At 41.8% G+C, this 15,230-nt stretch overlaps 1 protein-coding gene across 1 annotated transcript; it reads left to right on the top strand.

The window, feature by feature from the left end:
• Positions 1–11,713: 11,713 nt before the first annotated feature.
• On the top strand, positions 11,714–14,536 carry LOC144705214 (28 kDa ribonucleoprotein, chloroplastic-like). The gene is made up of 4 exons (XM_078577793.1): positions 11,714–12,245; positions 12,726–12,827; positions 13,346–13,627; positions 14,254–14,536. Exons 1-4 carry the CDS (start codon positions 11,829–11,831, stop codon positions 14,317–14,319), a joined length of 867 nt encoding a protein of 288 aa, XP_078433919.1. The 5' UTR covers positions 11,714–11,828; the 3' UTR covers positions 14,320–14,536.
• Positions 14,537–15,230: the final 694 nt, after the last annotated feature.

Raw genomic sequence — 15,230 nt, 5'->3', positions numbered from 1 at the left:
AGTGTCAGGTGTATGATGATATTATTACAAATTATGTAAATGATGGAGTAATTTATTGAAGAATTTCTAACAATAAATTCTTCCACACAGTTAACAGATGATCCATCCCTTATTTTTATACTTTTCCATCTAAATTTGGCACTCATATTAATGGACAAGCCCAACCTATTAGTTCTAAGACCTGCCTAACTTCCTCGCCCTAGTAGTGTGGCATAATCCCTGATGGAGCGCCTGCTTACCCCATCGGAGACGTCATCGGAGCCATCATCATCGCCATCGATGACCCGCTGGCTTGCGCTCAGCATGATCGGCATGACAAGGCAATGGCGAAGACATCTGGGTTTAACACCCCGGGTGAAAAGCACGACCATGCCATTGATCGTTTGAATTTCTTGTCGGTTCATGCTCATTTTATTCGTCATTTTACCGTGATTTTGTTTTTATTTTTCATTCTGTCAGTTCATCGTGTCGTGTTGTGTCTGTCGTGGCGCATCCGTATCATTCGTATCCTCGCGTCATTTAAATTTCCATAGTTTTTTTTTATTTGTGTTTTAAAAAGAGGTCCCCCTTGGTGGGCCCCTTGTTGGACTCTTTGTAAAGGGCCCATCATGGCCCTATATAAAGCCATGATAAGATCTGGAATTTGTTTGTAGCAGTTACACGTTGTTTTCAGATCTTACCCAAGAGAGGAGAAGAGAGAAGAAGAAGAAGAGAAAGAGGAAGAGGAAGAGGAAGAAGAAAGCAAAGGAAGGAGTGGAAAAAAAGAACGTGTCAGGTCAAGGCTGCTGTTCCCGTGGACCCTTTTCCTGCCACTGTGGACGCCACCCTACGTCAATCTCATCAATCGCCGCACATCTTCAGTCCTAGAACTTTCGTCGGCGACAGTTGCACTGCAAATACGTCGACGTACCGGCGACTAGTCATCATCCGCCAATCAACTTGCGAACCTTTCTGGTGTGGTCGTGGGTCAACCACGATCTCGGCAAGACTCATCACAGTCGTTTGACCATCGCGCAATGTCGAGACAAATTGTCGCACACGTAGCTCGATGGCTAGTCATCGAACCAGAGTTTGTGCGTGGTGTTTGTTGCTTGATCATGTGCGGTCAATGGTTGCCTTCTCGACAGTGAACGCGATGCCAACTAGATCCGCTACACGGACTACAACAGTCTACAAACCAGGGCCCCGACTGTCCACACAACCGCGGTCTTCCAAGATGCCCGATGTCATGTGATCAGCTCATGGTCAACCTTGAATGGTAGAACGTCGGCCAGTCGTCGAACCAAAGTCTGTGCAAGTTGTTTGCTGCTCGATCATGTGCGGTCGACGATTGCCTTATCAACAATGAACGCAGTGCCAACTGGATTTGCTACATGGACTTCGAACGTCTGCAAACCTGGGGCCCGATGTCTTCCAAGAGGCACGATGTCATGTGATCAGCTCATGGTCAAACTGTGAACAGTAGAACGTCAGCCACAGTCAATAGACTCTCATCCTACAACTAATGCTCAGTGACTACTGGTACGTGCGTGGACCATTCCAAAGGTCGTGATTGCAGAGTGGATGCCCGACTGAGCCCTCTACACTGCGACCTCCTTTGTTGGCTGTCTACTACACTGCTCAGGGACCTCTGCACCGCGCTGCTCAGGGACACCGCTGGTTGTTGAGGCCCGAGTTTTATATGTTGCACTACCCTTGAGCTCCCCTAGTCTGCACGGTGGGCTTATCAATTACTGGGCCATATCGCATACCCGTTACGCGAACTGTGCATCTGCCAGATTCCCGATATCATCCAAGAGGCCCATGAGACACCTTCGCCGCCGTCCCACTGCCCTATTGCTAGCTGAGTGTGGGCACTAATATACCAGCCACAAGTGCGACGCCAGTTTGGCGTGAGCTAATTCGAGTCGCAATACTTGCTGTTCTCTCTCAACATCACGTCAACTTGAAACTATCTTCCGAGACCCTGAATCACACCCCCCGACGTGCCGCCCGCTGTCACTCGTAACCGCTAACTGCCTTTGCTCGCGTCGTCCATCATAACATTGCGCCTGTTGAGTTCAGCAGTGGCTTGAATCACCTCTCCACTGGTCTCTTCGCTCTCCTCGCCTCCAACTCCTCCACGGACTCGCTCCTGCGTTGATCATCATCGCTTGCCGATCTATATTGTGCCTACCTCTCGGCACGCCTCCTCCGACTTGGCCGCACTGGCGCATGCACAGACGATTACACCGACAACCAACGTCGCCACCGACGAGGTATGTCATTCCCCTTTGTTCATTAGTTATATTACTTTCTATGGTATATTTTTTACTGCACTCCACCACGTAGTGTTCGCCATCCTGATATCCGATATCGGACAACCGATATCCGATATCCGGAAAAAATGGGACGGTTCCGGATATCGGATATCGTACGATATCCGTCTATCAGGGGTTAGACGGATATCGGTATCCGATACCGGGGGGTGAGGACGAAGAAGGTATCGGATACCAGATATCGGAAAACTGATATCGGGATATCGGTTTCGGGATATCTGGTATCGGAGACCGGTTTCGGTAAAATAATCATTCATTTTGCATAGTTATACTTAGTTAAAATAACATGAGTAGATTTCAATATGTATTTTATGCCCGTTATTATATATAGTAATTTTTTTTTTAATCTTTCCATATGGGATAAAGGGATTCCGAGTTTACCACAAAACCCAGAATCCCCTTTGTTCATTAGTTATATAATGACTTGGTAATAGAACAAAATAACAATTTCTTCTGGTGCCCCTTGCCATATATTTAGAGAAACATGTTTCCTGTGCTTCTCATATTTTTAAAGAGCGAGGCATGAAAAGCTAGAGAGAGAGGGAGAGAGGGAGGGGAGGGGGAGAGGGATTGAGCGAGAACTAGAGAGAGAGAGAGAGGGAGAGACTGAGAGAGAGCGAGAGACTGAGAGAGAGCGAGAACTAGAAAGAGAGAGAGGGAGAGGGCGAAAATGAGAGAGAGAGAGAGGGAGAGATTGAGAGAGAGCAAGAGACTGAGAGAGAGCGAGAACTAGAGAGAGAGAGAGAGAGGGAGAGGGCAAAAATGAGAGAGAGAGAGAGGGAGAGATTGAGAGAGAGCAAGAGACTGAGAGAGAGCGAGAACTAGAGAGAGAGAGAGGGAGAGGGCGAGAACGAGAGAGAGAGAGCGAGAGACTGAGAGAGCGAGAGAGAGAGAGAGAGGGAGAGGGAGAGGGAGAGAGAGATACTGAGAGAGAGGGAGGGCGAGAACGCGAGAGAGAGAGAGAGAGAGGGAGGGAGGGAGAGGGAGAGAGAGAGAGAGAGAGAGAGGGAGGGTGAGAACGAGAGAGAGAGAGAGGGAGAGGGCGGGAACGAGAGAGAGACTGGGAGAGGGAGAGAAGGGTATTCGATGCGGATATCGAAAACGGATATCCGCATCCGATATCCGGTACCCTGAGACGGGAGACGGATGCCGGTATCGGACGGATACCGGTATCGGATATCGGCACTGTAGCAACCGATATCAGATACCGATATCCGGTATCCGGATATCAGAAAAAACGGATACCGGAAAATTCAATTCCGGTATCCGGTTCAGCATCCGTCCCGATACCGGCATCATGACGGGCGAACACTACCACCACGCTCAGGTTAGTTTAGGTGAGAGAATATGAACGAGAAAACTAACAATTGAGCAAATTCCCAGGTACGGGTCGAGCTCGTTCGTTACGTGCAAGCCCCTACAAAATTGTTCTGCTCAGTGCCGTAGTCGCTGTCGTCGCTCTGATGAGGGTCAGAAGGTCACCATTACCGGTAAATTCCCACAAGTCGGGCTTGCACGTACATCCACCTAGAATTCACGTCATCACGTGGTTACTTCTCCTAGTGAATTAGTTGTTGGATGACACCATTGACGACGTCCGACATGAATCCCCAATAGATTATTCAAATTATGATCAATAAAATTCAATCATTGAATTTGTAGAAAAATATAAATCTTACCAGAGAAAACTTAACTCTTAAACAAGAAAGACTCTAAAATTTTGTCTCAATTCTTAGAATTAAATATCTTAATTTGAGGAGTTCATAAAATTACAAATATATCATCAACACATCTGATGCATGATGACTAGGGGAGACGGGAACAGGATGACAATCGGAGCTAGATACTAGAAGATTCAAAATCCAAGACAAATCCGATGGCGGTAGACGAACACTCGAAGAATAATGGACAACGAACACTGGACACCAAAGAGTGTAGAAGTACCTCAGCACTCGATAGTGCTTGACGAGGTTGTGGGGAATTCTTGAACATTGATGGGGAGCACGGAGGAGGGCAGTGAGATGAGCGAGACGGTCTAGATGTCGGAGTAGGAGGACGTGAGCGGCGGCCTGTGCGGGAGGGCAGCCGGTGCGCTGTCAGTGGTCTATAGAGCAGGCGGCTGGCGCACGGGTGGCTGGCCTGCACGGCCGTGGCCTATGCGGGCGGCGGACTGCGTGGGCGAGCACCCAACCTGCAAGCGGGCGGCTTGCGGGGCGGCGGCTTGCATGGCGGGCGGCCGGCACGCGGGTGGAAGGCCTGCGCGGCGGTGGCCTATGCGAGCGGCTGCCTGTGGGTGACGGTTTGCATAGGCGAACCGTCGATGCATGGACGGGTGGCCTGCGGTTGACCTCTTGCAGAGCGGGCGGCCGGCCTGCGGGCCGAAAGCCTGCGTGGCGGTGGCCTATGCAGGCAACTGCCTGCGGGTGACGGCCTGCGTGGGCAAACCGCTGGCGCACGGACGGGTGGCCTACGGGGGACGACTTGTAGAGTGCGCTGTCGGGGGGAGGGGGGGGGGGGTTGGAAGGCCTGTGTGGCGGTGGCTTGTGCGGGCGGCTGCCTGCGGACAGTGGCCCGCGTGGGTGGCGGGCGGCCTTGCGCGGGGAACGATCTGAGCGGGTGGCTTGCCTGCGCGGGCAGTGATCTGCACAGCGGTCGTATGTAATAACCGTCAGGGCAGCGGTGGCGGCGACAAGCCGCAATGGTGGTGGATCATAATGGAAGAGGGTTAGGGCAAGTTCTTCAAGAAGAAAGAAAACTTCAATTCTTAAAACATGATTCACCTAGTGTCTTTTACGACATTGGCCTATGTATAGGCCTTGGAGGAAAGAGAAAATAAGAATAAAGATAACCGTCAAGTCGACGTAGGCGACGTGTTAGCCTGTCATGTCAAAGGGTGGTTCTGCAATTGGCACTGACGACGTGTCATGACGCGGGACATCTCGTGTGTAAGTGGAGACGCGTCTAATGTCAGTGCATTGACGTGGTCGCCATCTGGACGGTTCTCTAGTTGGCGTTGACAACGAGTCATGATGCGGGGTGTATCGGATGACGGTGGAGGCACGTCCGATGCCGGTGCGTTGACGCGGTCACCATCCAGGCGGTCCTGTAGTTGGCATTGACGACGAGTCGTGTTGCCGGATGTCTCGGATGACGATGGAGGCTCGTCCAAAGATGGTGTGTTGACGTCGTCGCCACCAACATCTTTCCTCGTCATTTTCTTGTAGAGGAAAAAATGCCTGCTCCGGTGAAATAAAGGATCCAAGTTTAGGAAAAAGTATTGGATGTTAAAGACACAACCACAAACACGTTAGGATTTTTGATCTTCAATCTCACCGGCATCCCAATTTCTTTTGCCTAATTTTCCTTAATTTTATCTTGTTGTCTCCCTATCTGGCTATTTCTACCATCTAAATACTCTCTTGTTTCTTCACCCAAATTTCATTAAAAACTTTATCCATTTACTCTTTCAAATATGCATCTCATGTCACTTAGTCCTATTCCATTATATAAACTTGGGCAAATTTTGGCCAACTCTAGATTGCACTAGATCACCCCTTTGACCCCCGGGCTACTCCTTAGGGTCCATCAAACCTACAGCCACCAACTATTGCTACCAACGATAAGAAATATACTTTATGCATTTTTAGTATTTACAATTTTAATGAAAATAGAAAATGCATCATTCCCAGTCATTTTTACTTTGAATTCGATCCCAAAAACTTAGAAAATCCAATAATGCATTTAAATATTTTTAGGAAAACATATTTTTATTCATTTTTTAAAAGTATCCTTCAATATAAGTGCTATAAATACCACAAATTAAGAAAAATCCATTTTTACTTGTGAGACAATTTCTTTCATCGCCAAGCCTAGAATAAATCTGAAATTTCAAATACTAATTGTTGGTGGATTGACTTTATAATTAAACTATATTACTTGTAGATATTACATAGAAAAATCATTTAACTGTTGTTTATTATATTTTAACTTAGAATTTATATTCTATTTTCTTAATACAAAGAAAAAAATGAATTTTGACCCGTCATAGTTCTCAGTCGTTTTTGGCGCCCGGCATGCCTGAACCATCTACTATGGGGGAAGCTAAGGGAGGAAGCTTATATAAGAGAATATGCTTTCGTATCTGTTTTCTTGTAGAAAGCTCAACCTGCGATAAAAAGTGTTTGGCCCAAGCAAAAAGAGGTTGACCCACTTCATTCACAAAGCGAATGATCTTCGCTATGTTGGAACAGCAAAAATAACCATCTCTCTCTTTGCTTTCTTCGGTGCTACCTTTTTCTTTACAAGGGATGGGGATGTAGTGTATAATCACCTTTTTTTGAGGATGCCCCTACATTCTACAGATGTTCAGTCCAAATGTTCAGCATTAAAAATTCTTATGTTAAAACATAACATAATGTGCGGCAAGAACAAAAGAAAGATGGAAAGTGATGCTAATCAGTGACTTCGTAACCAAAGGAATCTCTTTCGCGGAGTTCTCAGTTCTTCTAAAAGAAGAACCTTTGATGGCTCTCCGAGTCAACAAGTTTGAATTCTTACTCAAAGACCATCTAGCTAGTCGTCTTCCCTGGATTTTGCAAATTGAACACTAAATGAAGTTTATTTATGACAATATGTATAACTCAAATTAATAAGCTATGTTACAATTATTGCATAATTATAAACAAAACATTTGTCTAGTATTATTAAATATTTGAGTAACTAATTTTCCATGTGAACGCATTTATTTATTTGTTAAAAGATAAAGGGTTAATAGCACGAAATATCCCGAACTGTATCAAAAATCTGAGACTTATCCTTAACTTTTTTTTTGGCACGGTATATCCCAAACTCACTAAGTCGATGACGACATATCCTGGTGATGATGTGGAATCCATCGTGGCTGCCAGGTGGATTTCGGCCAGATTTTGACCTGGCGGAATCCACTTGGCAGCCACGATGGATTCCACGTCATAACGGGGATTCCACCTGCCAGGTGTTTTCTGATAAGAGAGAGAGAGGCATTCTAGAGAGAGAGAAGGAGAGAGGTGTTCTAGAGAGAGAAAGAGAGGCATTTTAGAGAGAGAGAAAGGGAGAGGGAGGCATTCTAGAGAGAGAAAGAGAGGCATTCTAGAGAGAGAGAGAAAGGGAGAGAGAGGCATTCTAGAGAGAGAAATAGTGGCCTTGTTCCTTGACTACGACGTCGACGACCCCGACTGCGCGTTCATGTCCGATTCTGAGTTTTCTCTCATTTTCTTGCTCATTCCCTTCTTCTCTTCTCTCTCTCTCTAGAACGCCTCTCTCTCCCTTTCTCTCTCTCTAGAATGCCTATATTTCTCTCTCTAGAATGCCTCTCTCTCTTCTTCTCTCTCTCTCTAGAATGCCTCTCTCTCTCTTATCGGAAAACACCTGGTAGGTGGAATCCCCGTTATGACGTGGAATCCATCGTGGCTGCCAGGTGGATTTCGCCAGGTCAAAATCTGGCCGGAAATCCACCTGGCAACCACGATGGATTCCACGTCATCTCCAGGATATGTCGTCGTCGACTTAGCGAGTTTGGGATATACCGTGCCAAAAAAAAAGTTAAGGATAAGTCTCAGATTTTTGATACGGCTTGGGATATTTCGTGCTATTAACCCAAAGGTAAATAATTTATATTTAATAAAACACATACTTAGTTTAATGATTATAATTAATATAAATTAACTGTGTTGATAAAAAAATTTTGAAACATACTTGCAAAATGGATCACATTTTCATAGCTATTAAATTTCTCAAAATCCAACATGACATAATAATTATGTACATGGTTAATGTGTTATGAGTAACCATAAATCTAAATAATTAAATCTGTTATTATTATGAGATCATAAATTTCACATATGAACCCACTGAATATATTTCTTAAATTCTGGATACATTGCATTTATTGGAAGTGATGATTAATTTCAAATATAATTAATTAGAAAGAAAATCATAATATTGTAAAATTCATATGTACACTCACTGATTTAAATGTTACTTCTACCTAGTTTAACATATGTAGAAATTTAGAAGTATAACATGATAAATTTATTTAATTAATTATTAGTGGGGCCTCATTAAAAATTTTAATTTAAGTGATTAAAAATGTAAATAACAGGATATCACAAATTTCAACGTATCAGTGTACTAATTTAGTTTTTCATTTTACTTTTTTCTAGATTTGAAATCTCACATGGGACCAATTATCTTTATAAACTCTTAATGGATTACAAATATTAAGATCCATTTTAAGTTCATTGTTTCATTTTTAACATTTTAATCAAATACATTTATCAATCACATTTATAGCAGCAATGCTTCAAATGGATCATATTGTGATTGTTATTAAATTTCTTAAAATCCAATGCAGAAAAACTTCTTATTTCAATGGGCGATGTATTGAATTTGTTTTAATAAGTTTTAAATATTGATAAAAAACATATAAATGCCAGAGACACACTTTTTCAATAGCCTTGCTAGGGTACACCTAAAACTTCACTTATTTAAATGGAATATATTTTTCTCCCATTGAATTTCTGCAGTAATTATGAATTATTTTTTAAATATTATTAGTATACATTATTCTTTAACTTAGTGATAGCACTAGCTACATTTTCTATCTAATCCTTCATCATCCTCATCATACTAACATTGTGAAGTATCAGGCTCTTAGCCTCATTCATTTTTTTATCCACAACATCAATGATGTCCATTGTTGATGTCAGTATCATTTGTATAATAATTATGGATAATTTGGACGACACCATAAAATGGAATATCAAACTTCCACCCCTAAAATGTCCTACAAGCTTATTTCTGACACAACCTGAATAAGATGGAAAGAAAGTAAGAATGAAAATCAAGAGGAAAGTGCAATGTTTAGCCACCTTCACAGAAAACTACCTTTCTATTTATTATTATATGCACATATCAAGTAGTCTATCCATTATCCCTAATCAATTTTTTTAAAAATGAATATTCTAAATTCTACAGACAAGTCAATCAAATTAATATTTGTTCAAGATCCTTTAGGACATCCTACAGTTTTGCATCCCACACAATCTGTGTAGGGTGGAATGTTTAGCCACCATCACATAATATTACGTTCCTATCTATCATTCTATGTAACTATCAAGAAGTCTATCGGTCACAAAATCATGATCTCTCAATTTTTTTTTAAAAAAAGGAATATTTTGAACTCTCCTTAGGAAACAGTCAAATCAATACTTGTTCTAGGTCCCTTAAAATGTTCAACAAAAATGCTTCCCTTTGCAAACTGTATAATAGGAAGAGAAAATAAGAAAAAAAAAATTTAGCCACTCTCACAGATAATTACATTCCTATGAAGAATCGTATCTTTCTTATATATCATCTCTCAATTTTTTTAAAAAACGAATATTCTATACTCTTCTTAAATCAATCAAATTAGTGCTTGTTCAAGGTCTCTTAGAACGGCATACAGGTTTGTTTCCCATGCAACCTAAATAATAATAAGATAAAATAAGAATAGAAAACAAGATGATACTGTAATTTTTAGCCACCTTCACAGAAAATTAGGTTCATATATTTCATTACATGAAACTATCAAGGAGTCTACCTATCCTATCTATCATCTCCCAATCATTTTTTACAACAACAAAAATTAAATTCTGCCCAAAGGTCACTCAAATTAATACTTGTTTAATGTCCAGTAAAATTTCCAACAGATTTGCTTCCAAGGAACCTGTATAATAAAAAGAGAAAGTAAGAATGAAAAAAAAACAGGTCAGTAAACTTTTTAGCCACCTTCACAGAAAATTCTGAACTCTGCCCAGAAATCAATCAAACTACAACAACTTCATGGTCATCGATCTAGTGGAGCAAGCCCATTGATCCAACGGTCCTGAATGCATAAGCGGATCAATCAAATTAATACTTGTTCCAGCTCCCTGAAACCATCATACATCTGTGCCCACATGCATAATAAGAATAGAAATCAAGAGTAAAGTGGACTGTCTAGCCAATTAGCAAGAAGTCTATCTATCCTATATATTTTCTGCTCAGAAATCAATCAAATAAATACCCATTCAAGGTCGCTTTCCATCCATGGATCCAGTGGGGCATGCCAACGATCCAACAATCCTGAATGCATCAGCGGATCAATCAAATTAATACTTGTTCAAGCTCCCTGAAACCATCATACAAGTGTTGCCCACCTGCATAATAAGAACAAAAATCAAGAGTAAAGTGGACTGTCTAGACAATTACCAAGAAGCCTATCTCTGCTATGCATTTTCTGCTCAAAAATCAATCAAATCAATACTTGTTCAAGGTCTATTTCCATCCATGGATCCAGTGGAGCAGGCCCATGGATCCAACAGCCCTGAATGCATCGCGGGATGAATCAAATTTATACTTGTTCAAACTCCCTGAAACCATCATGCATGTTTGCACACCTGCATAAAAAGAATAGAAATCAAGAGTAAAGTGGACTGTCTAGCCAATTAACAATAAGTCTATCTATCCTATGCATTTTCTGCTCAGAACTCAATCAAATAAATACATTTTCAAGGTATCGTTCCGTCCATTGGTCCAGTGGGCAAAGCACAATGATCCAATGATACAGAATGCATCAGCAGATCAATAAAGTTAATACTTCTTCAAGCTGGCTGAACCCATCATATATGTTTGCCCATCTGCATAATAAGAACAAAAAACAAGGGTAAAGTGGACTGTCTAGCCAATTAGCAAGAAGTCTATCTATCCTATACATTTTATGCTCAGAAATCAATTAAACTAAAACAAGTTCATGGTGATGGGTATTGTGGGGCTGGCCCATGGATCCAACGGTCCTGAATGCATCGGGGGATCAATCAAATTAATACTTGTTCAAGCTACCTGAAACCATCATACATGTTTGCCCACCTGCATAATAAGAATACATATCAAGAGTAAAGTGGACTGTCTTGCCAATTAGCAAGAAGTCTATCTATCCTGTACATTTTCTGCTCAGAAATCAATCAAATTAAAACAAATTCATGGTGATGGATCCAGTGGGGCAGGCTCATGGATCCAACAGTCCTGAGTGCATTAGGGGATCAATCAAATTAATACTTGTTCAAGCGACCTGAAACCATCATACATGTGTTGCCCACCTGCATAATAAGAACACAAATCAAGAGTAAAGTGGACTGTCTTGCCAATTAGCAAGAAGTCTATCTATCCTGTACATTTTCTGATCAGAAATCAATCAAATAAATACATGTTCAATGTCTCTTTCCATCCGTGGATCCAGTGGGGTAGGCCCATGGATCCAACGGTGCTGAATGCATCGGGGGATGGAGGGGGATAAGTAGAAGCTCCGAACGTATATAAAAATCCCGTCTTTCTCTCCAGGGTTTGGATAGCTCGCAGTGATAAGAAGAGAAGAGGAGGAGATAATCTCGTGGGCAGCAGTCGGCAATCTCTTCCAGTTCACCCTTCTCCCCTCTCTCCCCTCTCTATCTATCCATGGCGGGCACAGCCTTATCCATGGCCGGCGGCTGCCTCGCATCGCGCCCAGCCCAGTTCCAGGCCAAGCCCTGCCCCCCTCTGCTCGTCTCCCTCCCTCTCCGCTCTTCTCGAGCTCTTCCCCATCTGGGTTTTCAATCCTCTTCTTCTTCGATTCCTTCGTTGTCGGCCAGGAAGAGGAACTCGCTCGTCGCGCTCGTCGCCCAGACCTCCGACGCTCAGCAGGAGGACGAGCTCGCAGAGGTGGACGGCGTCGAGGCCGAGATTTCCGACTGGGAAGGGGAGGATGCCCCCGAGGAGTCTTACCCTGAGCCCCCTGAAGAGGCCAAGCTCTTCGTCGGTAACCTTCCTTTCGACATGGACAGCGAGAAGCTCGCCCATTTGTTCGAGGAGGCCGGGATTGTGGAGGTCGCCGAGGTGAATTTCTTCCTCTTTTTCTGGGTTTTCTTTCTGGGTTTTTGTTTTCTGGGGTTTGTGACTGATTTTAGCTCTTTTTGATTGTTTATGTAGATTTTCTTTCTGGGTTTTCTTTTTGCTGGGTTTTTGTTTTCTGGGGTTTGTGACTGATTTTGGCTCTTTTTGATTGTTGATGTGGGTTTTTTTTCTGTGTTTTTGTTGTATGGGGTTTGCGTCTTATTCGGGCTCTTTTTGATTGTTGATGTGGATTTTCTTTCTGGGTTTTTGTTTTCTGGAGTTTGTGTCTGATTTTGGCTCTTTTTGATTGTTGATGTGGGTTTTTTTCTGGGTTTTTTTTCTGTGTTTTTGTTGTCTGGGGTTTGCGTCTGATTTTGGCTCTGTTTGATTGTTGATGTGAGTTTTCTTTCTGGATTTTTTTTTCTGGGTTTTTGTTTTCTGGGTTTGGTGTCTGATTTTGGATATTTTTGACTGTTGATGTAGGTTATCTACAACAGGGAGACGGATCAGAGCCGTGGGTTTGGGTTTGTCACGATGAGCACCGTTGAAGAGGCCGAAAGGGCTGTGGATAAGTTCAACCGCTACGTGAGTCTTTCTTCCTTTCAGCTGAATTCGATTTTACTTCGTTATTTTTTGGGTTTATCTATATTTTAACCTTGTTCTGGATGCTTATATCTTTTTTTTGTAGTATACTATTCTTCGAATTTCTTCTTAAACTACTTGGTGTTTCTTTTTTCCGGATTTTCTCGATGTTTCTTGTTCTAATGTTGAAATTAATAGGCTTTAACTGCTTCCCCATTTCTTCTCAATCGTCTACTGGTGGTTTTCACATAGTTTTTTTTAGTAAACTATGTTTCTAATTTCTTCGTTATTCCTGCCTTTGCTCAAAAGAAAGTGCGGCATTGCTTTGAAATATCATGTCTAGCAGCTGGAATATTACATATGATTTTGAAAGAATTATTGCCCCCTAGCAGTTTCAGTTCTCCTTAGTACGATAATCTCAATGGTTGTTTTTAAAGCTTATTAAAAATTCCAGGATATAATTTTTTATTTGGATATCCTTTGATGACTGTGAACTAATTTTGTTTTATTATCTGCAACAGAGCATTGATGGCAGGCTTCTAACTGTGAACAAGGCCGCCCCAAGGGGAAGCAGACCTGAGAGGACGCCGCGTCAGTCAGAGCAGAAATTCAGGATTTATGTGGGGAACATTCCATGGAGCGTCGATGACGAGCGTCTGAAACAAGCTTTCAGCGAATACGGAAAGGTGACAGACTCTCGAGTCGTCTACGACCGAGAGTCGGGCCGATCTCGCGGGTTTGCCTTTGTTACTATGTCGTCACAACGGGAGATGGACGACGCCATTGCTGCCCTTGATGGCTATGTATGTCTTTTCATCTCATGCATTGTTTATTTCTCTAGATTAACTGATGGATAGATAGACAATCATACATAAATACAGATATAAGGAAGATGAAGTGATAAAAAAAAAGAGTAGATAGATTACACAGTTACATCGATAGTGTGATAGGTATATAAATGCCATTGGCTTCATAGTTCTTCATCCAGATTTCTATGATGCCTTTCCTTTTTTCTGCTTGTTTTACAAAAAAGTATTTCATTGCAGAACTTACTCTCTAAGTTTACATGTTCCTAATCTTTCATAGCTTCCATGGTGCTATTAGTGACTGTAGTGAATTAATAGTTTCTACCATCTTTTCAGTCTTATTTGCTTCCTTGATTAAAGACTATTTTGTAGGTGTTGTGACAAGGACTATCATCTTCTGTGATCATATGATACAAAATTATGGTGAATAAGTAATAATTTTGTCTTCGTGATTTTCTGTTGCTGCAGAACCTTGGTGAACAAGTAATAATTTGTTTACTTCTTTGATTAATGACTATCTGTAGATGTTCTAACTAAGACTATCATCTTCTGTGATCATAAGACACAAATTTTTGGTGCATAAGTAATAATTTTTTGTCTGGGTGGTTTTTGTGTGGGTGCAGAACCTTGGTGGGAGAACAATCCGAGTCAATGCTGCTGAGGAGAAGCCACCTCGTCGACAATTCTAATCTGTGTGCGATCATTTATCTATTACGTTCTCTATGCAAACATGTAACCTGCTTATTGGCTTCCCTCTATTTTTGTTTATCTCGCCGTTATGGATTTCCTTCCCCTTCAAAAATGTCTCTCTTTTTATAGTGTTTATTAGTATTCTTGTGGCAACACTACCTCAGCTTTACCTCCTTTAGATTTAATAAAGTAAAACACGTGGTGATATTCTCCTAATGGCATCACATTGTTTCTTATTGACCATTTTGTATTTTTTGTACCATCTTCTAATTAAGTTACTTTTTCTGACTAATTTCTTCTTCTAAATGTCAATGAGACAAGATGCCCAAGTAAAAAAATTGGGAAAATTATTTGGAAATTATGACTAGATGAAGATGGTAAACAAAGCGTCCACTATGGTCTATGGCTGATCTTGCAAAGGGTACCCGTAGTCTCTAGATGAGTGAGGAAGTGAACTTAGGGAAGGACTGTCATTGAGCAGAGGGATTTTCATCACTATTAATTGTTCTCTGCCTTTTAAAATTTATGTTCCAGGGAAGCTGGACTAAGAAAATTAATTTGGCCTCATTAGTATTGGCCCCTCTGGGCTACCCTACTAAAGTGTGAAGGCAATTGCCACCTCAATTATCATGTTTCATTCTCACTGCCAGCTTTGCTTGCACTTGATGGAAATATGTGGCCAGCAAACCAATTACATATTTCAAATTTCGTTCTATATTCATTAATAGAGCATATTCATTATAGTGCACGTGTGATGCGTATAATGAAGTCCACGAATACATGATCGGACTTAGTGAATTATGATGAGATCGTAATACGGAAATCACTAGTCTTTAAGCATGTGTTCTAAACATTCCTTCTATTCAAAGGATACGCGAGAAGGACATCAAAGTATCCGGATAGAATAGCA

The sequence above is a fragment of the Wolffia australiana genome, chromosome 7 (genome assembly GCF_029677425.1).
Source record: "Wolffia australiana isolate 7733 chromosome 7, ASM2967742v1".
Taxonomy (NCBI): Eukaryota; Viridiplantae; Streptophyta; class Magnoliopsida; order Alismatales; family Araceae; genus Wolffia; species Wolffia australiana.
The sequence above is the reverse complement of the archived record's forward strand: the minus strand, read 5'-3'. Positions and strand labels throughout refer to the sequence as shown.